Source organism: Nansenia antarctica (assembly GCF_963989245.1).
Source record: "Nansenia antarctica genome assembly, chromosome: 12".
Taxonomy (NCBI): domain Eukaryota; kingdom Metazoa; phylum Chordata; class Actinopteri; order Argentiniformes; family Microstomatidae; genus Nansenia; species Nansenia antarctica.
In genome coordinates, this window is record NC_137682.1 from 6,116,685 (window position 1) to 6,142,205 (window position 25,521).

The 25,521-nt window shown below is 43.3% G+C and overlaps 3 protein-coding genes across 4 annotated transcripts; 2 read left to right on the plus strand and 1 right to left on the minus strand.

The window, feature by feature from the left end:
- Window positions 1-822: 822 nt before the first annotated feature.
- stk25b (serine/threonine kinase 25b) lies at window positions 823-10,719 on the minus strand. Of its 2 annotated transcripts, none has more exons than XM_080543425.1 (11): window positions 10,455-10,719; window positions 8,212-8,442; window positions 6,863-6,919; window positions 6,411-6,519; window positions 5,741-5,898; window positions 4,689-4,874; window positions 4,419-4,564; window positions 2,470-2,575; window positions 2,217-2,288; window positions 1,971-2,107; window positions 823-1,077 (listed from the first exon to the last, which is right to left on the minus strand). In XM_080543425.1, exons 1-11 carry the CDS (start codon window positions 10,485-10,487, stop codon window positions 1,038-1,040), a joined length of 1,275 nt encoding a protein of 424 aa, XP_080399551.1. In that variant the 5' UTR covers window positions 10,488-10,719; the 3' UTR covers window positions 823-1,037. The 2 variants fall into 2 exon arrangements, with proteins under 2 accessions (XP_080399551.1, XP_080399550.1); XM_080543424.1 differs by having other exon boundaries at window positions 8,212-8,448.
- A 5,799-nt stretch (window positions 10,720-16,518) lies between these two features.
- On the plus strand, window positions 16,519-20,589 carry LOC308168217 (bcl-2-related ovarian killer protein homolog A-like; the record flags this gene model as incomplete). The annotated part of the gene is made up of 4 exons (XM_080542722.1): window positions 16,519-16,738; window positions 17,169-17,297; window positions 20,026-20,189; window positions 20,464-20,589. The coding sequence occupies 4 exons, from the start codon at window positions 16,519-16,521 to the stop codon at window positions 20,587-20,589; spliced, it is 639 nt and encodes a 212-aa protein (XP_080398848.1).
- A 2,786-nt stretch (window positions 20,590-23,375) lies between these two features.
- Window positions 23,376-25,007, plus strand: LOC308168613 (peroxynitrite isomerase THAP4-like; the record flags this gene model as incomplete). The annotated part of the gene is made up of 5 exons (XM_080543213.1): window positions 23,376-23,400; window positions 23,658-23,811; window positions 24,022-24,131; window positions 24,235-24,338; window positions 24,891-25,007. The coding sequence occupies 5 exons, from the start codon at window positions 23,376-23,378 to the stop codon at window positions 25,005-25,007; spliced, it is 510 nt and encodes a 169-aa protein (XP_080399339.1).
- Window positions 25,008-25,521: the final 514 nt, after the last annotated feature.

Sequence of the window (25,521 nt, forward strand, 5' to 3'; positions counted from 1 at the left end):
TATATACTTTCTTGTAATAAAGTTTTTATTAAAGCAATACTCATTTCTACCACATACTTGGGTCACATATTTCAAATGCATAAGCTTCTCATCAGATCTCTATTCTTTTTTTTTTTTAAATTATAAAGTAAGACCTACAGTTTAGACCACATGAAGTTCTTTTAGTAGCTTCTGTAATTGATGTAGTCAAGCTTTTCCTAATTGTCTCTTTGGTCCTCATGTTGACTCATGACTCCAATGCAAAGACTAGAATGAATCAATACTAGACATTGAGAGATGTCTTATAACTGCACATATGATGGGATGGAATACAAAATACTTGTCAAGCCAACAGTCCCATTACTTAATTCTAACATCTTCCGTCACAACTGTTCCAATCTCATCTATCCACCTTCTTCAACTGACCACGACTCCGTTGCCGCGGGACGGAGGTATTTGGAACTGCCAGTCAGCGGTCTGAAAAGCTGAGGCTATCTCAGCGTATGCTTCTTTCATATCCCTCAACTTCCTCCTCGCTCTCGGGACTTCCGGTTGAGTGATGTAGAGGAAAGTCGCATCGTGCGTGTGCTCCATTTACTGTTAATAATTCTAAATATATATATTGAACCTACCATTAGGTACCAAATTATACACTGTTAATTTCTTTGTAAGGGGCTAAACTCACAAAATCAATTAAATTAAATACTTATTTCCCCCACTCTATCTACAGTTAAGAACAGCATATTTGCATAACACGTAGTCCAAAACAATAGAACAGACAATCGCAGACGTTTTCCATAGACTTTATTATAGGATTTTTTGATCTAACAGGTATACACAGCGCTCTCAATGTCATGGCTTTTTTTTTCTTCTTAAATACTGTCCATTCTATAAAGAAAAACTGTAAAAATATTTAATTATAACTAATTAAAAGATCTCTGGGGGGAGGGTGGACTGGGGGCAGAGTTCTTTTTTCTGTAGTCCTTGGTTGGGGGGGTGATGGGGGGAATAGAAGAAGGGAGGGAGTAGAGCAGGGAGGAGTAGCAGCCGGCAGAGGTTCACCGTGAAGAAGGGGTGGTGTTACCGTTGAGAGAGAACCTGAAAGACAGAAAGTGGGAGAGGGCAAACATCAGTCGTGAGCTTAGAATTATAAGGTTCTATCTCCGTTTAGGGTAGTTCAGAGATATTGAGCGTCAAAGTTTTTACATTCTATTATGTTTTGTGAGATGGAACCTTTGTATTTTATGAATTACTAACTAAAAAATGTCAACATTTTAAAAATAACACCACACAGGCATTAATAAACACCTAATGGATCAGATTATGTAAAAAACTCAATTTTGACAAAAATGGAGATAGACCCTTATAATTCTAATGTCACGCAGTGTCAGTGCAGGTTCACATGAGCAAGACCAATCATAGGCTGTCTAGTTTCGTTTTTCAGCCTGAACTCGATGGGATCCGAGGGCTCAGGCTGGGCTTTATTTTCTGATAATGAATTTGGCTGCCCGATCACGTCTCTTCACAACACTGGCTCCCCGCTGGTGGAATGAGCTTCCCACGGTTGTCAGAACTGCAGTCACTACCCATCTTCCGTCGTAGACTGAAGACCCATCTCTTCAGGTTACACCTTAACTGCTCCTCCTGAGACATCTTCTGCCCCTCAGCACTGCGTCTCCTAAAGACACCCGCTTTCCCCTCTACTGAGTCCCTAAACACTTCTATTGCCCCCCTTGTACTGTTTCTCTGTTTCTCCAGTATTAAAAAATAAAATAAAAAATAGGTTTAGAAGAACGTGATAGGAGAAGGTTATCAATGGCCCCGGGCCTGAGCTAGATTACTCTTCCTGCTATGACTAATGGATTGATGATTCACTTGCTTAGTATTAAAATGTATTGATTGTAAGTCGCTTTGGAATAAGGCGTCTGCTAAATGCCAACAATGTAAATGTAAATGTATGTGTGTGTGTGTGTGTGTGTGTGTGTGCTTACCTGCACACTCTCTCCATCATGTGTGTGACGAGGCGGTCCGAGATGCCGGGACAGGACTCCTCGGCCAGGTTAAACGCGTTCTCCAGCTCCTCGATGGCGCCCACCCCGCCTCCACTCGCCCTCCTCTTCTCTTTTAACTGATTATTAAGGAAAACCCGGGTTAGCCAGTTAGTTTTTCAGCATAGAAATACATTTAATAGAAGGCATGCACTTTTATGTTATGTTATCCCCATCCCCATATGTTACCTCTCTGAAAATGGGAGTGACCAATGCAGACAAACATTGCGACTTGGGTTGCCTTTTCACCGAATCTGCAGACTGAGGAAAAAAACAGAGCCGACCTCATGAGTGAGTGTGTGTGTGTGCAGGTAAGATCATTTCGGAAGTGTAATTTTTGTGAGTGGGGGGTGTGCCAGTGAGTGTGTGTGAGAAAGAGAATTCACGTGCACGATCCCTGTATGTGTATGTATCTGTGTGAGTGTCTACCACGACATCTCACCTCTGTATCTGTGTGTGTGTAGCCCTTCTGTAGCTTGTTCATGGAGCTGGGCCTGACTGTGGGGAAGGTCCACATGGGACACTGGTTGTCATCACCGTCAGCATCCCTGCAGGACAGGACAGAAAAGGGGACATGACACGACACAAAATCAAAGCCGTGTGTGTCTCAGAATTCTCACGTGGGTGTTTGTTTGGTTTAGAGCAGTGATTCTCAACCCTCTCCTCGGGGCGCCCCAAGCCGCTCCACATATTTGATCTGTTCCACCACCAGCACACCTGATTCAACTAATCAAGCACAAAGCAATTATGGTTTGTATAGATAGATGACGAGACGATGACGTGGCTTCTGGAGGGGTGTCCAGAAATATAGCCCGGGTGAGCCCCTCAACCAGGTCTCGGGTGGTAAAAGGGTAGCCCCTCAACCAGGTCTCGGGGTGGTAAAAGGGTAGCCCCTCAACCAGGTCTCGGGGTGGTAAAAGGGTAGCCCCTCAACCAGGCCTCGGGGTGGTAAAAGGGTAGCCCCTCAACCAGGTCTCGGGGTGGTAAAAGGGTAGCCCCTCACCCAGGTCTCGGGGTGGTAAAAGGGTAGCCCCTCAACCAGATCTCGGGGTGGTAAAAGGGTAGCCCCTCAACCAGGTCTCGGGGTGGTAAAAGGGTAGCCCCTCAACCAGGTCTCGGGGTGGTAAAAGGGTAGCCCCTCAACCAGGCCTCGGGGTGGTAAAAGGGTAGCCCCTCACCCAGGTCTCGGGGTGGTAAAAGGGTAGCCCCTCACCCAGGTCTCGGGGTGGTAAAAGGGTAGCCCCTCAACCAGGCCTCGGGGTGGTAAAAGGGTAGCCCCTCAACCAGGTCTCGGGGTGGTAAAAGGGTAGCCCCTCAACCAGGCCTCGGGGTGGTAAAAGGGTAGCCCCTCAACCAGGTCTCGGGGTGGTAAAAGGGTAGCCCCTCAACCAGGTCTCGGGGTGGTAAAAGGGTAGCCCCTCAACCAGGCCTCGGGGTGGTAAAAGGGTAGCCCCTCAACCAGGCCTCGGGGTGGTAAAAGGGTAGCCCCTCAACCAGGTCTCGGGGTGGTAAAAGGGTAGCCCCTCAACCAGGTCTCGGGGTGGTAAAAGGGTAGCCCCTCAACCAGGTCCCGGGGTGGTAAAAGGGTAGCCCCTCAACCAGGTCTCGGGGTGGTAAAAGGGTAGCCCCTCAACCAGGTCTCGGGGTGGTAAAAGGGTAGCCCCTCAACCAGGTCTCGGGGTGGTAAAAGGGTAGCCCCTCAACCAGGTCTCGGGGTGGTAAAAGGGTAGCCCCTCAACCAGGTCTCGGGGTGGTAAAAGGGTAGCCCCTCAACCAGGTCTGGGGGTGGTAAAAGGGTAGCAGCCCCTCAACCAGGTCTCAGGGTGGTAAAAGGGTAGCCCCTCAACCAGGTCTGGGGGTGGTAAAAGGGTAGCAGCCCCTCAACCAGGTCTGGGGGTGGTAAAAGGGTAGCTGCCCCTCAACCAGGCCTCGGGGTGGTAAAAGGGTAGCTGCCCCTCGCCCAGGCCTCGGGGTGGTAAAAGGGTAGCAGCCCCTCGGCCCCGAGCCTGGTGGAGTAAACAAGTAAACAACAACCCATACGCCGAAGAAGAAGAATGGTTTGTACTTGATTAGTTGAATCAGGTGTGCTGGTGGTGGAACAGATCGAATATGTGGTGCGGCTGGGGCGCCCCGAGGAGAGGGTTGAGAATCACTGGTTTAGAAGACTCACATATCTTTTTTTTTCTGAGTGGGGCAGTCCCACTCATATTTTTCATTTTTATTGACAGTTACAGTGAAGATTTAGACAGGAAGGATGGGTGAGAGAGAGAGGAGGGATGACATGCAGGATATGTCCCCGGCCGGAATTGAACCTGCTACGCCACCTAAGCGCCCCTAGAAAACTCACATGTCTGAGTCGTCTGAGCTAGACTCCTGGTTTAGAAGACTCACATATCTGAGTCGTCTGAGCTAGACTCCTCCCCGTGGCCTTCGGATCTCCAGCGCCGGTAGCGGTCGATGAGCTCTGTCAGGTAGGGTGTCTTCTTGGTGTAGCGCGTGATGAACTTGTGCTTACACAGCTCCTTGGCTGTGGGCCTCTGCAAGACATTGAAGCACAAAGATATGCATTCAACTCCAATACTAAGCATTTAAGCACATATGAAAGGCGCCTTGTATATATATATAAGTTACTGCTTAATCACTGACAAAAGCTTTACTTACAAAGCGAGGGTCTTTATTGAGGCAGGCCTCCACAAACTCTTTGAAGGGCTTGCTGTAGGAGCCCTCCAGGGTGGGAGGGGTGTTTTTGGGGATGAGGAACAGGACCCTCATTGGGTGCAGGTCAGAGTTGGGGGGCTCCCCTTTGGCCAACTCGATGGCGGTGATTCCCAGGGACCAGATATCCGCCTGACGGGAATTCAGGACAGAGAAGAAAGGGGAGTCGAGTGTGAAAAAAAAAAACAGACACACACGCACGCCCGGACTTGCCGTGCAGAGGTTCAGGAGATTTACAGATCAGCGGCCTGTCCGCTTCGGGCCAGAGTGAGCTGGCCAAAATAAAATTCTATATCGCCCCCCTGGCGTCACATGGTACAAAAAAATGATTTGATGTGTGAATCCGTTCCCTCTGTTTAGTCATCCGTTCCCTCTGTTTAGTAATTCGTTCCCTCGGTTTAGTAATTCGTTAGGGTTAGGGTTAGGCCCTACAAGCCAGAACGATCGCAAGGATTAGGGTTAGGGTTCGAATCCTTGCGATCGTTCTGGCTCGTAGGGCCTAACCCTAACCCTAACCCTAACGTCCCGAGAGAACAGATTTACTAAATCGAGGGAACGGATTCACACATCAAATAACATTTTTCTACCATGTAACCCCAGGGGGGCTCCGTACATTTCAGACGATTGGGATGATAATGTAGAGTACACAGCCAGCTCATCCTTTTTTGGAAGGCTACAGATTAATATAGCTTCACAGTCAAGTGGATATGTATGACTTGTCATTCATATTTCACCATTGATAGACAATGCTCAAAAATGTATTGAGAAAATATCCAATCATGCTGCATGATTGAGACTGGTGTTAATTCACCAAATGGCCATCTGGCGCAGTCTTTTTGCTCCAGAAAACAGTGTCCAACACAGTCCTACTATTCCGTCGCTAGAATTCTAACCGCCCATTAAATTAGATTATGTTCTTTGATTCATCATTACAAAGATGTACGCCATCATGTATTTTTCATCCAAATCTGTCACTGCACACACCACAATAGGCTCACCTTAAAGTCGTACGCTGACTGTTTAATGACCTCAGGTGCCATCCAGAAAGGCGTGCCTACGAAAGTGTTCCTCTTGATCTGGGTGTCCGTCAGCTGGCCCGCCACACCGAAGTCTGCCAGCTTCACTTCCCCCTGCTCTGAGAGCAGCACGTTGGCAGCTGAGAGCACAGAGAGAGAGTGAAGGCTTGTGGTCAATAGGCATCATCACACTCTCCAATATTGTACAGTATAATAATTGGCTCTACAAGTATTGCATTTATGGATTTTTCTGCAAAACTAAACTTCCCCTTGGGGATGGGTATTCTTCTCTAGGACTATGACATTACAAATCCTACTAGGCACTAGGACATTTGAGTAGATTTCAGTAGAACACCCTTCTGGATGACTCAGACTGTAATGCGGTCTGCTCTATCAGAAGGTGTTGTTCTGATGCTTGAGGACCATTAGAATAAAGGGGCTGTGTGGCCTGGGGTGGTCCAGTGGTCTAGCACCGCGGTCTACAGTTCACACATATGCCGGCATGGGTTCGAATCCGGCCCATGCCCCTGCTGACATGACCTCTCTCCCTTCTTCTCCTTACTTTCCTGTCTGTCTTCACTATGCCTGTCCAATAAAATGAAAAATATGAAAGAAAAAAACTACTTAAAAAAACAACAACTTTGCCCATCACCTTTGATGTCTCGGTGGATCTTCCTCTCAGAGTGCAGATACTCCAGTCCCTTCAGTATTTCCCTCAGTATGGTGGCAATATAAGTCTCTTCTAAAGGCCCGGGGCGCAGCTATACATGAGCATGGAGAAAGATTGACAGAATAAAAGGTTACTGCTGGACCTATATTTTACTTTGTGTACTTCAAGTGTTATTCAGAGATACTATTGTATAATAAGCCAGTGGAGGCTGGTGGAGGTAGAAATCAGAGGACGGGCTCATTGAAGGAATGCATGGAACGGAATGAGCAATGGTATCAAACACATGCCCATATTCCATGCATTAGAATGAACCAGTCCTCTGATTTCTACCTCCACCACCAGCCTCACCTGGAACAAAGATATGATTGGCATGAATACTCTACTACATCAACATGAGATCAACTGTGAGATAAGGTAAGAACTGTCTGTCTTACCAGGTCCAGAGCTGATCCCCCGCCCAAATACTCCATGATTATCCACAGCTTGGTGCCCTGGAAACACAGGGGGGAGAATGTTTTGAGTTGCCTCACTTGCCTGAGACTGGACTCTCTGGCTCAGGACAACCCAATAGTCTGGTGTGCACCTCTCCAAACCAGGTTACATCATAATAATAATAATAATAATTCCTTAAATTTATATAGCGCTTTTCCGAGGCTCAAAGACGCTGGCAATATGGGAGAAACGGAAAACACAGAAACAACAGGCAACAGATAACATGGGCACATGGAACACAGAGTTAGCGAACGGGGAGGGTGGGGGGGGGTAGGGACAGGGGAGATGGGTAGGGGTAGGGGAGGCTGTATGCATGTCAAAGGGGGGGGGGGGGCAGGGTTGGGGGAGATGGCTAGTGGTAGGGGAGGCTGTATGCATGTCAGGGGGGGGGGGGGGTGGCAGGGTTAGGGGAGATGGCTAGGGGTAGGGGAGGCTGTAAGCATGGGAGAACAGGTAGGTTTTGAGGTGGGATTTAAAAGTGAGGAGTGAGGGTGAGTCTCTGAGTGGTTGAGGGAGAGAGTTCCAGAGGCATACATACATAAAATGCACGGCCTGCCCACATACTATTAGCCTCAAATAGAAACTCACTATATACGATAACCTGTGTAAGTGTTTGGACAGTGAAGCTACTGTGAGTGTTTCTTCTTTTGATTCAATACTGCAAAAAGTTTTGAACAAACACTTTTTTATACATCAAGGCACCAAAAGTATCTGGACAGATTAATAATAATATGTCCAAATGAAGCACTCAGGTTTAGCATTTGATATGATGCAATAACTGCCTGAAGTCTTTGACCCATTGACCCCAAAAGACGCTGGGTATATTCTCTGGTGATGCTCTGCCAGACCTGTAGGCACTTCTAGTTCTAGTTTGTTTGCTGTTCTTTTTTGCCTTCAATTTGATTTACATTTTGAGATTGACTTGGCCAGTCAATAACTTTCCACTTTTTGGCCTTGAAAAAACTCCCTAGTTAGGGTTAGGGTTAGTCCTGCTATGGCAGTATGTTTGGGTCATTGTCCTCGCTGTATGATGGGCTGCTGTCCAACAAGTTTGGAGGCATTCACTTGCACTTGAGCAGACAAGATGTAGACACAATGCATCAGCAGTTGCATCATCAATGAAGATAAGTTAGCCAGTTCCAGGTACTCAGAATACACCGCCACAGGAAAAAAACTGATCAAATACTTCAAGTGAGTAGAACTTGGTGAATAAGGGGTTATCACCCTAACCCCCTAACTGTACAGGTACGTCAGAAGTGTGTGTTTGTGTGTGTATACAGCATAGTTGTACCTTCAGGTAGGAGCCGTAGTACTTGGTGACAAAGGGACTGTCACACTGACTCAGTACAGTGATCTCCTGCTGGATGTCCTCTATCTCATCCTCCGCCTCCTCCAGGTCAATGATCTTGATGGCCACCACCTCTTTGGTGCGGTTGTTGATGCCTTTGTAGACCTCACCGAAGGAACCCTTCCCAATGCGCTCCTGCTTTGTAAAGTACTCTTCCGGGTCCAGCCTGGAATTCTGCAGCTCCACAGGAATATAAGGGCACAAATTTCACTTTTTGTAAAGATTTGGGGATTTTTTTTTCTGCAACAAAGCTTCCCTTGCTTGAATTGAAGGGCACTGGGAAAAGCACTATGAGCATATATACAGTAAGACTAACTAAAATTGACACGAGTAAGTAATCATCATGATAATTGGTCAGAATATGTAGACAATCTTTGCCCTTAGGATATTGTATAGTATAGTGACAAATCTGCCAGATATGCTGACTGCCTGATCTAGTCATACACATCAAACATTCAAGGGGCATCCGCTAGATGTGGGGAAATGTGTAAGAAAGAATAATGTTCATGACGGTCACATTTAAAAAATAACAATAAAAATAACAATAATAAAATAAAATAAAACATTGTCAATACAATGAAATTCGATGGTTGTGTACTACCTAACAAATGATTGTCAAAGTTGTATTTATTACACTTCTTTCAATCTTTACTAAGATGTCATGATATGATTCAGGCGTTCCCACCCATTCCACCTCCCCACCCAGCCGTACGTTCATCAGATGCCTCGCAGTCATCGGGACTGACTCGCTCTGGCTTGGCTAAAAGGGAGGTGACAGTAGGGAGGTGACAGTAGGGAGGTGACAGTAGGGAGGTGACAGTAGGAGGTGACAGTAGGGAGGTGACAGTAAGGAGGTGACAGTAGAGAGGTGACAGTAGGGAGGTGACAGTAGGGAGGTGACAGTAGGGAGGTGACAGCAGGGAGGTGACAGTAGGGAGGTGACAGTAGGGAGGTGACAGTAGGGAGGTGACAGCAGGGAGGTGACAGTAGGGAGGTGACAGTAGGGAGGTGACAGCAGGGAGGTGACAGTAAGGAGGTGACAGTAGGGAGGTGACAGTAGGAGGTGACAGTAGGAGGTGACAGTGGGAGGTGACAGCAGGGAGGTGACAGTAGGGAGGTGACAGTAGAGAGGTGACAGTAGGGAGGTGACAGTAGGGAGGTGACAGCAGGGAGGTGACAGTAGGGAGGTGACAGCAGGGAGGTGACAGCAGGGAGGTGACAGCAGGGAGGTGACAGTAAGGAGGGGACAGTAGGGAGGGGACAGTAGAGAGGTGACAGTAAGGAGGTGACAGTAGAGAGGTGACAGTAAGGAGGTGACAGTAGGTGAGTTTAGAATGATAAGGTTCTATCTCCGTTTAGGGCAGTTCAGAGATATTGAGCGTCAAAGTTTTTACATTCCATTATGTTTTGTGAGATGGAACCTTTGTATTTTATGAATTACTAACTCAAAAATGTAAACATTTAAAAATAACACCACACAGGCATTAATAAACACCTAATGGATCAGATTATGTAAAAAACTCAATTTTGACAAAAATGGAGATAGAACCTTATAATTCTAACGTCACGAGTAGGGTGGTGACAGTAGGGAGGTGACAGTAACAGTAGGGAGGTGACAGCAGGGAGGTGACAGTAGGGAGGTGACAGTGACAGGGGTCCCTGCAGATTACTGTTATGTACCTACCTGGTTTTGCATGTCTAGATTAACTGTACCTACCTGGTTTTGCATGTCTAGATTAACTGTCCCTACTTGGTTTTGCATGTCTAGATTAACTGTACCTACCTGGTTTTGCACGTCTAGATTAACTGTACTCTACCTGGTTTTGCATGTCTAGATTAACTGTCCCTACCTGGTTTTGCATGTCTAGATTAACTGTACCTACCTGGTTTTGCATGTCTAGATTAACTGTACCTACTACCTGGTTTTGCATGTCTAGATTAACTGTACTCTACCTGGTTTTGCATGTCTAGATTAACTGTACCTACCTGGTTTTGCATGTCTAGATTAACTGTCCCTACCTGGTTTTGCATGTCTAGATTAACTGTACTCTACCTGGTTTTGCATGTCTAGATTAACTGTACTCTACCTGGTTTTGCATGTCTAGATTAACTGTACCTACCTGGTTTTGCATGTCTAGATTAACTGTCCCTACCTGGTTTTGCATGTCTAGATTAACTGTACCTACCTGGTTTTGCATGTCTCGGAGGTGCGCCATCATCCCGTCCGTCGGCAGATTTGACAGGGTTCAGGGCAGCCGCAGCCCTTTCTGCCTGGAGGACCAAGTTGTCAAATATCCTCTATCTTTATTGTCCTTCCTCCTCTTCCAAGCCCCTAACAGTTAGCTGGGCTAGCACCAAGCTAGCTAACAGAATAGATAAACACCAGAAAGCTAACCGTTGTTGCTGTCACTCCCCCCGGCTGGTGGAACTCTCCAGCCCCGGCGAGAATGCCCTAACTATGTGTCGTGTAACTCCATGTGTACGAGTCGCAGAGAACAGAAACTAATGTTTCCGTATATTTAATATTTAACACATTATCAAAGATATGAGAAGCCTGGTCTTCATTTGTGGCTTGAGGAGGACCCAAAATAATGGTTACAGAGCGCATGCGCACGGAAGTTTTTTTCATGGAGTGCAGGGGGTTGTGGGAGTTGTATTTCCAACCGTTCTAACTACACCTTACCTTGCATTAAGATGTATCCAGATGGATAATGCAAAGGTGTAAATGTATGCGAGCTGCCAGATACGATCTTTATAGCCCTAGGTGATCTGATCACAGGATGCATGTTAATATACATATATCTATATATTTAAATCTAAGCTAAAAACCTTCATGTTTTGCACCAGTTATGATTAAACACAAATACTTCTATCAATGTCTTTTTCCCATTAACTATTGTCTTTTTAAATGTTTTATCTATTTACTTCTTATATTTGCTTTTATTCATTGTAATTTTTATTTTCTTATGCTCCTCTTGCTGTATTTTTAAATAATGTATGTAAAGCACTTTGAATTGCCCCTGTTGTATGAAATGTGCTATACAAATAAACTTGCCTTGCCTAATGCAAGGTGTATGCCTAGGCCTACAGCGGCGTGCAAAAATGAGGGCACCCCTAGTTAAAATGCCTTTTACAATTAGTATCTAAGTGAAAATAAGCAAACCTAACCTCTAAATGGTACAAAGTTACCACACGACACATTTCATCATATTTTAAAGCAAGATGTTTTATTTTATTATTTTTTACTTTTTACAGTTTCAAAATAATAAAACAAGGAAAAAGGCCTTGTGCAAAAGTTTGGGAACCCTGTCTTTGTAACTCCTCCTCGGGCAACTATAACAGCTTGCAAAGGCTTCCTGTAGCCAGCTAAGAGTCTTTCAGTTCTGGTTTGAGGAATTTTCCCCCATTCTTCCTGGCAGAACACCTCTAGCTCAGAAATATTCTTCGGCCTTCTTGCATGCACGGCATGTTTGAGATGCATGTTTGAGACAGATTTTCAATATTATTCAAGTCTGGGGATGATGGCCATTCCAAAATCTTCATCCGTCTTTCCTGGAGGTACTTCATGGTTCATTTTTAGGTATGCTTCGGGTCATGGTCTTGCTGGAATACCCAACCTCTCTTCAACTTCAATTTCTGGACTGACCTTCGAACATTAGCCTCTAGAATGTCTTGATATTTGATGGAATCCATTCTTCCTTCCACCCGCACAATATTGCCTGTGCCCCCACCTGCCACACAACCCCAAAGCATAATGGATCCACCTCCATGCTTAACAGTTGGCAAGGTGTTCCAATGGGTTTCAAGTTTCTCAAGGTTTTCTTTTGCATACTTCAGACGCTTAATTTTCTGTTGAGGTTGTAGGAAAGGCTTCTTTCTGGCAACTCTGCCATGTAGGTCTTTGTTGTTTAAGGTACGCTGTATTGTTGTCCTGTGAACAACTAGACTGGTGTTTGCTACTCTTTTTTGCAGCTCTTTTGCAGTGATGTGTGGGTTCTTCTGAGCATTTCTCACCAGATCTCGGGCCATTCTATCTGACATTTTTCTTGGTCTTCCAGTTCTTGCCTTGACTTCAATTGTTCCATTTATTTTCCATTTTCTGATTTTCTGATGTTTCTGACAGTGGAAATGGGTAGTTTGAAACGTTGCAAGAGTTTTTTGTAGCCTTCTTCTTGATGGTGGAAGTGAACTATCTTGATTCTGACATCCTTGGACAACTTTTTAGAGGAACCCATGGTTTTTAACACCAGACACAACAGCCACCGCAGTCGGATACTTTAGAAGGCATGGAGTTACTTCAGATTATATAGTTCAACTGGAACTAGAACTGGAATTATATACACCTATATACACCATTGAAGCCCTAACGAGTAAACCACCTTGGTCTGGGACTTAGTAATCATCTTCTCAAAAGGTAACAAAGAATAATCCAAAAGGGTTCCCAAACCTTTGCACAGGGCCCTTTTCCTTTTTGATCATTTATAAACTCGTTAGTAGGTTCATTATGAGTTACACAGCAAATGGTAATATTTGTGCAGAATGATGCTATAGACTAGAGGACTATTTAATTGTAGGCTATACAGGAAAGTTTGTTCTTGCCAGGTTTTGAACGGAAACGTGATAACCACTAGCATTTCAAAAACAGTTTTTCCCCCAGTGCTATAAAGACTCTCAACACCTGACTCACTGCACTAACCCTGCCAGACGTACTGCACTTTATAAGTTGTACATATTGACTATGTTCTTGTCTTGTGGTTATGTGTGTACACGTCCATGTGATAGTTATGTGCAATGTGTGTATGTTTTTGACACTGCTGTATTGAGCTTTTTCCACCTGTACCGAAAACTAATTCCACCAACCTAGGTCGTGTGGTCATTAAACGATTCATTCATACATTAATTAATTCATTCATTCATTCATACAATAGAACTGGAATTGCTTTTCCTCTGGGTCATGGCAGCCACTCAAAACACATTGATATAAGAGGCTGTAATGGGTCATCTGGGTTTGGTACATACATTTTTTTACTTTGAAATTAATTATAGGCTTATCCATTGATTCTCGAAGAAAATAACCTAGAAATAACTCATCATCTCATTTTACCCGATGAGAATGAAACATATAAGCTCCATTGTTCGTAAACACACACACTTTTAATGTTGATCGCATCGATGGTCTGTCTTTGCATACATAGCAACGGATATTAATTTGAGAGTAGTGGGGTCATTTTTTTATACGGTGCCATTGGACTTCATAACTTGTGAAAAATAAATTGTTGATTTATCTTATTATTTTAATGTTCTATTATATAAAGGACATATCTAGCTTGCTGAAAAACATAGTGGTCGAGCTCAGGCACCTACATTTTATTTTATTTAGAATACCCTCTGTAGTTGAATAGGGCGAGTGTCTCCAGAACAGAGTGGACACATAACAGGGTGGACACTAACAGGGTGGACATTTTGAGTTAAAGTTAGCCTTTAGCCTGCCTGTGTTAGCATAATGCCTAGAATGACCATGAATACTTGATGAGGAATCTAATTTGCACTAAATACTTTTTTTGAAATTATTCAATTTGATTGATCTCCTCAATATTTAGGCATAACAGGGTGGACACGTTATGGTCAACCACATTAAACTCACTGGATAAAAACATAAAAATCAGATGGTAAAAGAGTTAGAAAATCACACAGATTACCACATTTGAAATCCCCTCCACTGATGTGATGTCACCTCATGAGAGTGATGTGATTGAGAAATATGGTTTTCTTTTAAAAGGGACATTAACACAGCATAACAGGGTGGACAGTGATCGCAGGGACAAGCAATATTGTAAGCAAAACCTTATTTTTTTGTACAAAAGGATAAAAACCATATTTGATTTCAATAGATATTGATCAGGAAAATGAAATAATAATAACATATTTGGAAATGTATATGTTTTTAATAGTTATTTTTTGGATTGAAGTTGAATGAACAACACTGGGGACATCCCAAATCCCATGCAAAATCCAATTTACATCTTTAACCAAAGCTTTTAAAATGTAGAAAACAACAACTTAGAAGCCCATATCATTGTATTCATAATAAATAACAATTGACTATACATGAAAAACCTAATGGAATTAGTATTTGTCCAAATTTAGACAAAATACAACATGATTTAGTACTGAGGACAGAAAAGGCACCGTATAAAAAAAATGACCCAGTGATTATATTTCTCCAGCCCCAACCCTCAGCTGTTAATAATAAGGTGGCGGGAGACCGCTTTGCTGTCGTTAGAATCCCAGATTGCCTCTTTAAATCATGTAACGATACGGAGTTTCAGAGCGTTTAATTTGTGCACGCAAACAGGGGAGTTATATTCTATTTCCGTCTATGTTAACCCTAGGGATTAAGGTGCGCCATTATTGGGGTTGATGTAAGTGCGGACATTAATTGCCACACAGATAGTGAATGTGTTTATGCCTTTGCAATTTATATTTAGGTTATAGGATTAGGGAATATATGTTACAGTTTGAGTTGCTGTAATAGGCCTACACATAGTCTGCATTTGTAATACACCTCTTTGATCAAATACATGAAGAGTTGCTGATACAATTGATACTATTGCTTAAATATACTTTTCAGGGTGTTTCTTTTAGATTTATTTTAGGCAAGTCGTGAGGTTAGAATTATAAGGTTCTATCTCCGTTTAGAATGATAAGGTTCTATCTCCGTTTAAAGGTTCTATCTCCGTTTAGGGCAGTTCAGAGATATTGAGCGTCAACGTTTTTACATTCCATTATGTTTTGTGAGATGGAACCTTTGTATTTTATGAATTACTAACAAAAAAAAGTCCCCCCCCCAAAAAAGCACCACACAGGCAATAATAAACACCTAATGGATCAGATTATGTAAAAAAAACTAAATTTTGACAAAATTGAGATAGAACCTTATAATTCTAACGTCACGTTTTATCGAATGGGATCAATGATCACTGAACACCAAAGAAGGTGGAGCGACACTAGGGAAACGCGCTCCAGCTGCGTCGCTCCTCGGAGAACCTCCCGTTTGCCAAATCTCCCGGGAGTCTGAAGAGCGGATCTTTCTTCCCTGTGGTATGGATCTGCACACAAAGTAGACGCAATATTAATAATTACAAAATGTTTTTTTATTAGTACTTAGGCTGAAGGCTGCGCGTCCAAGATTCTGATTCTTAATTCTAAGAGATTTTTTCGCATGGAGCCTCAGAGATAGATAGAGTCGCCTGCTTGTTAGTTTATGTCACTGAGTTCGGGCGTGTGCTTGGTTTCAGTTCCAGTATTAACAACATTAGCCTATCAAAGAAACAAATGTTTCCGACGAATAGCTGAAGAATGTCCTACATTTAAAAAAGAAAAAGAAAATGGCCAAGGTAAGGTCACTGTTTATGCGTGTCGATTTTTGCAACAGGTCTATCTAATATAAATATACTCTTTATGACTATATCTGGAAAATTGTTTGTTCGAAATTAGTCATTGGAATACAAGTAGCCTATGGCTAGAAAGATACAAATGTTTCTGCTGGGAGAAATTGCCTATTGCATATACAAGACATTCATTAATACATGATACACTATACACTACAAATATAATGTATTTATATTCATAAGGATCTATAGGCCTACTTGAAGTATGTAACATGAAATGTGTCCTTTGTGTCATTAATGACTAACAATTGAACATAATACGTTTATATTTCAACAACGATTGCCTATAAAGCCATTTAAATGTCCCTGTGTGCTAATGTGCTTTAGCCATGTGTATCACATGACATGATGGAGGATAAGACACGTTTGGCATGATAGATGTTGTGGGCTGAAGCACGCACCAGATAGGTTTCATACATTGAAATCTATTTAACATATACCATGTGCCATATTCTTTAGCCCTTCTCAATAACTGCTGATCATTGCACCTTGCACTTTACATGTTCTTGCACTTAGTTGTACAGTATTTATTCATAATATTCACTCATAATTGGTACTGTATATTTTGTCTTGAGTATTGTCGTGTTGTCGTCTTGTTGTTGTATGTACTGTAGCTTGTTTAGTATGGTAGAATACCAAATCATGTTCCTAGTGCACTGCACATGGTGAATAAAGTTGAATTGAATTGAATTACAGGCAGGAGATTTTCCTTATTGATAAGGCCCTTCGATATTGGAAAGAACAAAGGCTGAAGTGAAGTGTTCAGGTTCTCCCTGAGTGGAGGACATCATCCACAGATATGGAGGTGTTGCGTCGGTCTTCCGTGTTCGCCTCTGAGGTCTTGGACCGCCTCGACCGAACCCCAACCGACAAGGAACTTTCATCTACGGCCAAGGCACTGTGCAGGAACTACATTCACTCTAGACTCGACCTGGCAGGGCTGGGCTGGTCCAAGTCAGAGCAGAGCCGGTGTCTTCCCACGTCTCTCTGTGAGGTGTCAACTGTGCTTCTCTTTCTCGGTAAGAATCTAGATTGCATGTGAAACTCGACCTACTACATCATTTGGGCAATGACACCACATCAGATCTGTCATGGTGAGACTATTGGGCAGTTCTTCCTTTAAGTACCGCCGATTGTCCCTCCTATAGCCTACATTTTACACTGATCTTAGTATATTGTACCCTGAGGGGTATGTGTATGTCATGATAGCCCTCATTTGCCTTTCTGACACTGGAGGTGGACTACTAATTAGTTTTAGGTAGTGGCTCACTAGCTTCAGACTGGGTTGTGGCTAGAGACATGGTCATAAAAAAAAAACTCATACCTTTATGTGGGTAACAGCACCAGAAATGTTAGGCACCACTATGACTTAAGTGGATATCTGCTGGTGCTGTCTCAAGACTATCCCTTTTCTAATTGATCAGCCTTGTGGTTTCCGTTGTTTCCAAGGTGACGAGCTGGAGTGCATGCGGCCGAGTGTCTACAGGAACGTGGCAAGGCAACTCCACATCTCAGTGGCCATGGAGGCGTCAGTGTCTGATGCCTTTCTCGCCGTAGCAACAGAGATCTTCTCAACAGGTGAACAGCTGCAAGGGAGGGGGGGTAGGCAAAATGTGGTCTTCAGGGTTGAGGGGGTTTGTGGGTTAGGGCTGGTGTTACGGTACATGTGGGAATACGGTACATGTGGGAAAACTAGGGTTAGGGTTAGGTGCTACGGTGCTAGGTTTAAGGTTAGGGTTAGGGGTAGGGGTAGGGTTAGGGTTAGGGTTAGGATTACGGTTAGGGTTAGACATGCCAGCATGTACCAAGTTGACGTAGCACCTAACCCTAACCCTAGTTTTCCCACATGTACCGTATTCCCACATGTACCGTAACACCGGGTGTTGGGAGTGAAATGTATGTATATGTTTTGTAATAAGTATTTATTTTTGCTTGGTGGAAGTTTAAGCATTTCAGGCAATGAGGACTGAGGACTGCATTTTGGGGTAGGAGTGAAAGATCTGATTATTTGAGGCCATCCTAGTTTTGTAAAGAATAAGTAGAGATACATGTTGTCATCAGAGCATGCTCAACCTATTATGGGGGCCCTAAGCAAAATATTTTGGGGCCCCCCCTAACTCACACCCTGAACTGGTGTATAAACAAAACAACAACACAAAGAAGGCTGGCGTATTAATATCAAGGATAAAGAAACTTCTTCATTTGCTTTTTAAAATGTTAAATTGGGGAATTGTTCAAATGGAAGTTTGAAGGAGGTTCTTCTAGTCAATCAACTCCTGCATCATCAAAACAAAAAAGTGTTTAGTGTTTCTATTTTTATGTAAGAAAGTTGTAACTTAAAATGTACATATGGTTTCTGGAACAGCCCTTAACATTCTGTCACTAGGACATCCAGTTTGTGCTGTGTCACCCTAGATTAAAAGTAGTGATGTGTGGTGAAGGTCATCAATAACTGCTAAGTTTTGGGTCGTCTGGACAGCATGAGTAATAAAAACTCACACTTGGCTCTATGTCTGGAAAGACACAAATAGCCTACATTTCAAGGGTTTTAACATTCTAGAATTTTCACTGAACTATGTCTGTTCTGACGTCATGAGACATTTTTGGAACACCGTGGGATTCCTTCATAGAAAAACAAACTCTTGACCTAGGCAGCTTTAGCCTTTTGGGATGGGGGGATGGGGGGGGGGTTTAACAACTGCATTTATAAGGCTGAAAAGATAAGGGACTCCTTTGCAGGGGTGATTACATGATACACTTACAATTTCAGTACATGTCAACAAAATTCTGCACTAGCATAATACTAGCATTTATTTTTTATTAAAACCTTTGGTTAAAAAAAATACTTGGTGTGTGTGTCTGTGTATAGATGGATAGATAGATAAATATCTTAATGTCAATGAGTAACATTTCCCATTTCCACTCATGTCATTGTCATGCTCAAGTATACCAATTATGCTTGCTTCACCAGTATACACCATTTATTCCCCCTCATCCCAATCCCGCTACTCTCTCATCCCCTGTACTGTCCCAGACAATCCTCTCTCTATTCTGGGCTGCTCTCTAATGCCAGGTTAAGGCCTCTCTCCGTGGGGAGTTAGACATGAGCTGTCACTGTGTTAGCTTGTTTAAGCCCTCCCAGGGGTCTATCCATGTAGCCAGGCCGCAGGGCAAGCAAATGCTCCTGACGTTGTGCCTAAAAGAAGGCTAATGCCATTAGCCTTCCTGTTGCATCATGATCTCTAGAAACTGGTGCTTACTCTGTTTCTCTATTACTGGAACAAAGTGTGCAGGCGCACACAGACCATTAAAGTATGAGATAAAAATAAAAATAAAAAATACATTAGACTTAGATATAGAGCTTTTCTAGACACTCAAAGACGCTTTACAAACTGAAAAGATCGAGTAGTAATAAAAAATAAACAAAAGAAAGTATAATTAAGGTAGTGCTGGGGACACATGGGAGGGGGAGAGGGTTAACTGGTGAAGGCAAGCTTGAAGAGGTGGATTTTGAGGGCCTGTTTAAATGTTGGCAGGGAGTTGACCTGTCTGATGTGGTTGGGGAGGGCGTTCCAGAGGGACGGGGCTGCGGCTGAAAAGGCCCCATCACCCCATGTCCGAAGCTTGGTCCTGGTGGTCTTGAGGGTGGTTTGGTCGGCAAACCTGAGGCAACGGGAGGGGGTGTGGAAGGGGACGAGGTCGGCAAGGTAGGAGGGGGCCAGATTGTTGATGGCTTTGTAAGTGATGTAGGATTTTGAATTGGATCCTGTATTTGACCGGGAGCCAGTGTAGGTTTTGGAGGACAGGGATGATGTGGTCACGGCGGCGAGTGGAGGTGAGCAGACGGGCAGCAGAGTTCTGAACGTTTTGGAATTTGTTTAGGAGGTTATTAGAGGATGCTGTTGCAGTAGTCGAGTCGGGAAGCTATGAGGGTGTGGATGAGTGTTTCAGCAGCGGAAAAAGGACAGGGAGGGTCGGAGGTGGGGTAGGAACGAGGGTGGGGTCAAGGACGATGCCGAGGTTGCGGACGTGGTTGGAGGGGGTTACGGTGAAGCCATCGATGTTGAGTGAGAATGTCTGGGTGGAACGGGTGAGTCAGTTTGGGCCGATGATGAGGATTTACGATTTATTGCAGTTGAGTTTCAGAAACTTTTGTTGCATCCATGATTTTATGTGGCTGAGGCAGGTAGTAATAATTCAAAATCAATTACCATGACACATACTTTGTATAGAAATACTACAATCTTATATTCATGAGCAATTCACCGCCACACAACTGATGTGTGTTTGACCCTCTTGTCTGTAGGTGTCACATGGGCGAAGGTGGTCTCTATGTATGCAGTAGCCGGGGCCCTAGCAGTTGACTGTGTCCGGCAAGGCCACCCAGCCACGGTATACACCATAGTAGACAACCTGGGCCAGTTTGTCCGCAAGAACCTGGCCTCCTGGCTAAAGCGACGGGGAGGATGGGTGAGTGGCTGTTGTTGCTGATTCAGGCCGTTTTGTTTCATAACCGTATAATCTGTCCATGGTTTGCCCCCCCTGCTGCACTCACGAGGTATTGTCCTCTCTAATCATTGACCAGTAACTTCTTTATTTTGAAAGGCAAAAAGTGTTTACCTGTGCTGCACTCTACTGGTTTGTAGGAGCAGCACAAGGATAACACATAACAAGACACTGAGATACAAGTATAGTTTAGAAACACATCTTTGGTATTACCAATTCCTGTCTTTCTCTTTTCCAGGCGGACATAACGACATGTGTGGTCAAGTCAGACACAACTCCTGAACTCCATTGGCTCGTGTCAGCTGCTGAGTCATTTAAGTACTTTCTTACAACGCTTTACGTCTACATTATGAAAGAGCAATGAAAAGCAACACTTGAGGACACAGGAGAAGCTAATGTGAACATACATGAGTCCCAGGCTTGAAGTTGCAGGCAATGGACAGCCTGGGACCTTGAACCTTTCTTGTAGAGTTTTCAGTTGTTTCTGTATTATCTTAAATCATATCAAACAGTGACTGTTCTTCATCCAAAGAGCAGTCACTCATTGTCATGTACACATGGCTTCAGTTAAAACACAGTACAACAGAAACACAAACACACAAAATATGCAGTTCTATTTTATTTTTTTATTGTTTTTAATGTTGGCCTCTGTATCACTTTTTCCAGTGAGTATACTCTGGCAGGTGTTCTCATACATCTGAGAGAGAAGATGCCATCTAGGGAACAAAGCCATATGTATGCTTTGTGAACACTGATATGCTCTTTGTTTTGGTAATCATCTTGTTTGATCATGACTCCTGTCATGGGTTGGACTATCTCCAGGTGTTTGGCCCTATGTTGTTGTGGTACCCATGAATCTGTACAATTGTTCGCACCAAGGGCATAATAATTGTCTCAATTTAGGTTGGGTATTTTTATATTTAACTCTATTATTAAAATTACTATATTACTATTAAAATAGTGGTGATGATTGATTCGGTTTGTCTTGACAGTATGTCTGTTGTAGTACATCTGTATGATTATTAATGACCTTTTTTTAATGCAAAAATAAACGAAACTATCATTAACACCATTTCACTTATTCCATGTGCCTTTACTGTTATTTACATTCAATTCCAATGCCATTTCCACAGGGTTCACCAACATCCAGCCTCTAGGGAGGTAACACAATGGCAATGTTACGGCCGCAGCCTTCGTGTCTGTCTCTCTCAAGAAGCAGGCCAGCCTGGGTCGACCCGGGCTAGCCCTGTAGTGGAAAAGCACCATCTGTGTTGTGTTGTCAAGCAGGCTCGATGCACAGGTTTCACTCTAGAGACACACTCTGAATTAAAACCTGCTTCAAGATATCTGTCCTGTTTGTTGTCTTGTGGAAAGTTGAAATTAAGTCAAAAAATAGTCATCAGAATAGATATTTGATGAGTTTTTGTGATGTTGCGGTGGTGTGTTCTTGGTGCCGGGCTGGTGTTGTGACGGATTCACACTCCTCGCAGATTCTCACTCCCCTCACTGCCTTGATACCAATGTACATCCACGATAATGACCCACGAGAGCACTTAAATACGTAGTACTTTACAGCAATACATTTATTGCTGTATACACCGGCGCCCCCCTCCCCTCTCTGGAGGAGCTGTACAAAACACGCTGTCTCAGGAGGGCCTCCAAGATCTCCAAGGACCCGACCCACCCTGGGCACGAACACTTTGTCAAGCTGCCCTCGAACAGGAGGTACAGGACCCCGGCCGCTAAGACAAACAGACTGAAGAACAGCTTCTACCACAGGGCCGTCAAGGCCCTGAACACAGAAAAGGCCTAAGTTCTGGGCCCAGGACAGTCCGGACGGATTGTATGGCAGCTAGTGCTGAGGCACAAACATGTACATTTTCAAGCCTGCAAACTGTGACACTTTAAAATAATGTGAAAAAATACTTTTTGTGCAATATGACAACCCTAGTTGACTATCTGTGCAGTATAGTACAGTGGATTGTGTACATAGCCTTTATTGATGTAAACCAGCTCCTTACCTTCTTGTGATTTTATGCATCTATGCTCTTTCTAAAATGTGTTTTCTTTTTCCTTTCCTAAACACCAGGGGAGCCACCCCTCCTAAATTTCGTTGTTTGGTACCTGTACTGTAGCAATGACAAATAAAGTCCATTCCATTCCATTCCATTCCATTTATGTTTTATATTATATTTAATAATAATAATAATAATAATAATTTAATAATAATAATTTAATAATAATTTAATATTTAATAATAATTGTTAAATATTGTCGGCCTTGACATTCCGTTCACCCCCAGTCTTTTTATTTTGGGTGACCCCACAGCATTAAGTGAGGTGACTCCACCACTCGCCAATTGGATCCAGACCGCGTTAATGCTAGGACGGAAACTATTAGTTAAAGAGTGCAAGGCCTCATCAGCACCAGCACCGTCTCTGTGGCACATTTCTCTTGGGCAGCTGGCAGCCCTAGAACAATTATCATATAGGCTGCTAGATAAGGTGGAGGAATATCGCTTGAAATGGGGGCAGTATCACTCATATATTGAGAAATAATGGCAACTCCAGCTCATGTAAATAGCAATATTTTTATTTATTTTATTTAATTATAAGTAGCAATATCCCAAATGTAAAAAGTGAAAGTAAACTGCTATAAGTATGATTGTTAGACAATGCTGTAGATTAACATTGCTCTACATCACCTTTATGTTTTGTTGTCTATTTTTTGTCTTTTTAATTTATTGTTCAATGTCAACTGTTACGTGTGATGGATGTTTGTTCATTGTCTGTTAATTGAAAATAATAAAAAACGATTAATCATAAAAAAAATATTTAATAATAACAATAACGATCATGAACTACGAGAGCACTTAAATACGTAGTTTACAGTAATATTATTATTATTATTATAATTATAATTATGACAACCTCTTGGTACCCTAGAAAGCACATGCTTGTAGTTAGGGCGGCTGTGGCGCAGTGAGGTAGAATGATGATCAGACATTTGGTGATCAGAAGAGGCGGCTAATGATCGCAAGGTCGGCAGATTGGCTGTTCGAACCCCGGCTGGCCACATGTCAAATTGCTCCCAATGAGCGGGCCGGCGCCTTGCATGGTAGCTTGCCGCCATTGGTGTGTGAAAGGGTAAATGAGAAAGCGCTTTGGTGCTATAAGTCAGTCCATTTTACAATTTTTAGTTACAACAGAGAATAAGCGATCGTATATCTTAGGTTGTAAACGTTAAGACGAACACATCGCAAAGCTAAGCGTAAGGGAGTGAGACTAGGCACAACACCGCAAGCGCACGCTTTCCCCTAAAGTCCCATATCAAAATATGAGCCCTGCGCAAGACTCTTATGTTGATGAGGGGAAAGTGCACTTGGCAAGGGCCTTTCTATGACACATCCTGGATCTTGTGTTTTGCCCACAGCTGAGCTGAACCCTTCTCTCCTGGCCCTGGACTGGCTGCTTGGGTCCTGGGAGTCAGACGAGCCTGGGGAGGGCTCTTTTCCTTCCATACAACCTTTCCGCTTCACAGAGACACTGCACTTTTCCCATGTGGGCCAACCCGTCATCAACTTCATGTGAGTTTTGATGGCTGACAGACTGAGCCCTAGAAACTAGCTGATATTATCGCTGAAAATCACATCACTTCAAGTTGTCAAGGAGGTTGACTAGTCAAAGTTTGTTATGCCATGATATCACTATTTGAATTGTTTATTTTGGGGGTATAAAGAGGAAACAGTAGCACAATTAAGTTTAACACATAAAAAAACACTTGTCTTTGTCCTCAGGTTTAATGCGTTCCATGCTGAGAGTAAGAAACCACTACACAGGGAGTGTGGTTTTATCAGAATGCAACCAGGGGCCAACAGAGTGGCGTTCATCATAGCGCAAAACTCAGGTACAGCCTGGAATAGTTTTACTCCTGAACAGACATCAGACCTTCTATACAAATTGATACAAACATATGGTACTGTATACATCCTGTGTGCACTGCTATGCAGGGCTGGTGGAGATAGAGGAAGGGGAGCTTACTGGGCAGATGTTGACCTTACAGACCCATGCCTTGGCCAGAACCTCCTTTGCCAAAGAGCCCCATGTCCAGCAGGTGAGACAATTAAGCAATATCACATGAGAGGGAGTGTGCGGCCTCGTACCTACGAGCAAATCACAGCCGTGCTGATATTCAGTATAACAGCACGACCTCAAGTGTGATATTGCTTTTATACAACAGTTCTACAGCGCGATTTATTAGTTAACAGTAATAAGTGACAACAGATTATGTTTATTATTTGTTTGTTTATTTAATCATTTATTTTGGCTCCGTCAAGAAAGAATTGTTCCGCAACTGAACTAGTAACCTGAACAAAAACATCTGCAGGCTAGCTAACGGTCATTTCGGAGTGATACATATAGTTAAAAGTCCCAGTGCTGTTATACTGTATATCAGCACTCATGGAATGCCTCTTGTCCAATCAAATGACTTGGTCGGAACTAACTGTTGTATAATGACCCTTTAACTTGACATACACCTGTTGTTGTTGTTGTAGCTGATGATTTTAGGTTTGTGTGGGTTATTATTCTGGTGTTCAACTGCCTGGTGCAAAACAGTCTAAAATACATTAAGAATAGATTATGTATCTTTCTCTCCCTCCCTCAGATCTCCAGAACGTTCCTGCTCAGACCAGACGGAAAGCTGGAGCAGACGGTTTCCATGGCGATGGAGGGCCAACCACTGACGCAGCATTTGCACATCACTTACTGCCGCTCCTCTTGACCACCAGAGGGTACTGGGATAGATATAGGCTACAAGGCTCTTACCAGTGGAGCAATAGTCTGCACATGCATGAAAAGTTGTGATGGTTAGCTACCATACTCTAGTTAAAAAGGCGTTTAAACGCTTTCAGCTAAGATATTTCACTACAGAGATAATATACTGTGCTGCTGTCTTTGGTTTGTGTTGGACAGTAAACAGCCATTGCACTGCTGTCTTTGTGTTGGACTGCCTATCAACCTGTTACAATATGTGACACGTTCTAGTCTTTTGGTCTGCATATCGGCAACCAAACTAAGTTTCAATGTTGTTGAGAATCACAACACAAACACTCGCTAGTCAAGCCAAAATACTGCAACGCAACGGATTCGGTGAGTAATCCCCCCCCACTGCTACCTAGTTAACTAGAACACTACTTTACATTGTTAGCAGGCTCACTAAACAAGCTGTGTTAGTTGACTAGCGATGTGTCATTGATTTTCAACAGTGCAGAAATGTATTCACATTTTTCTAAAGA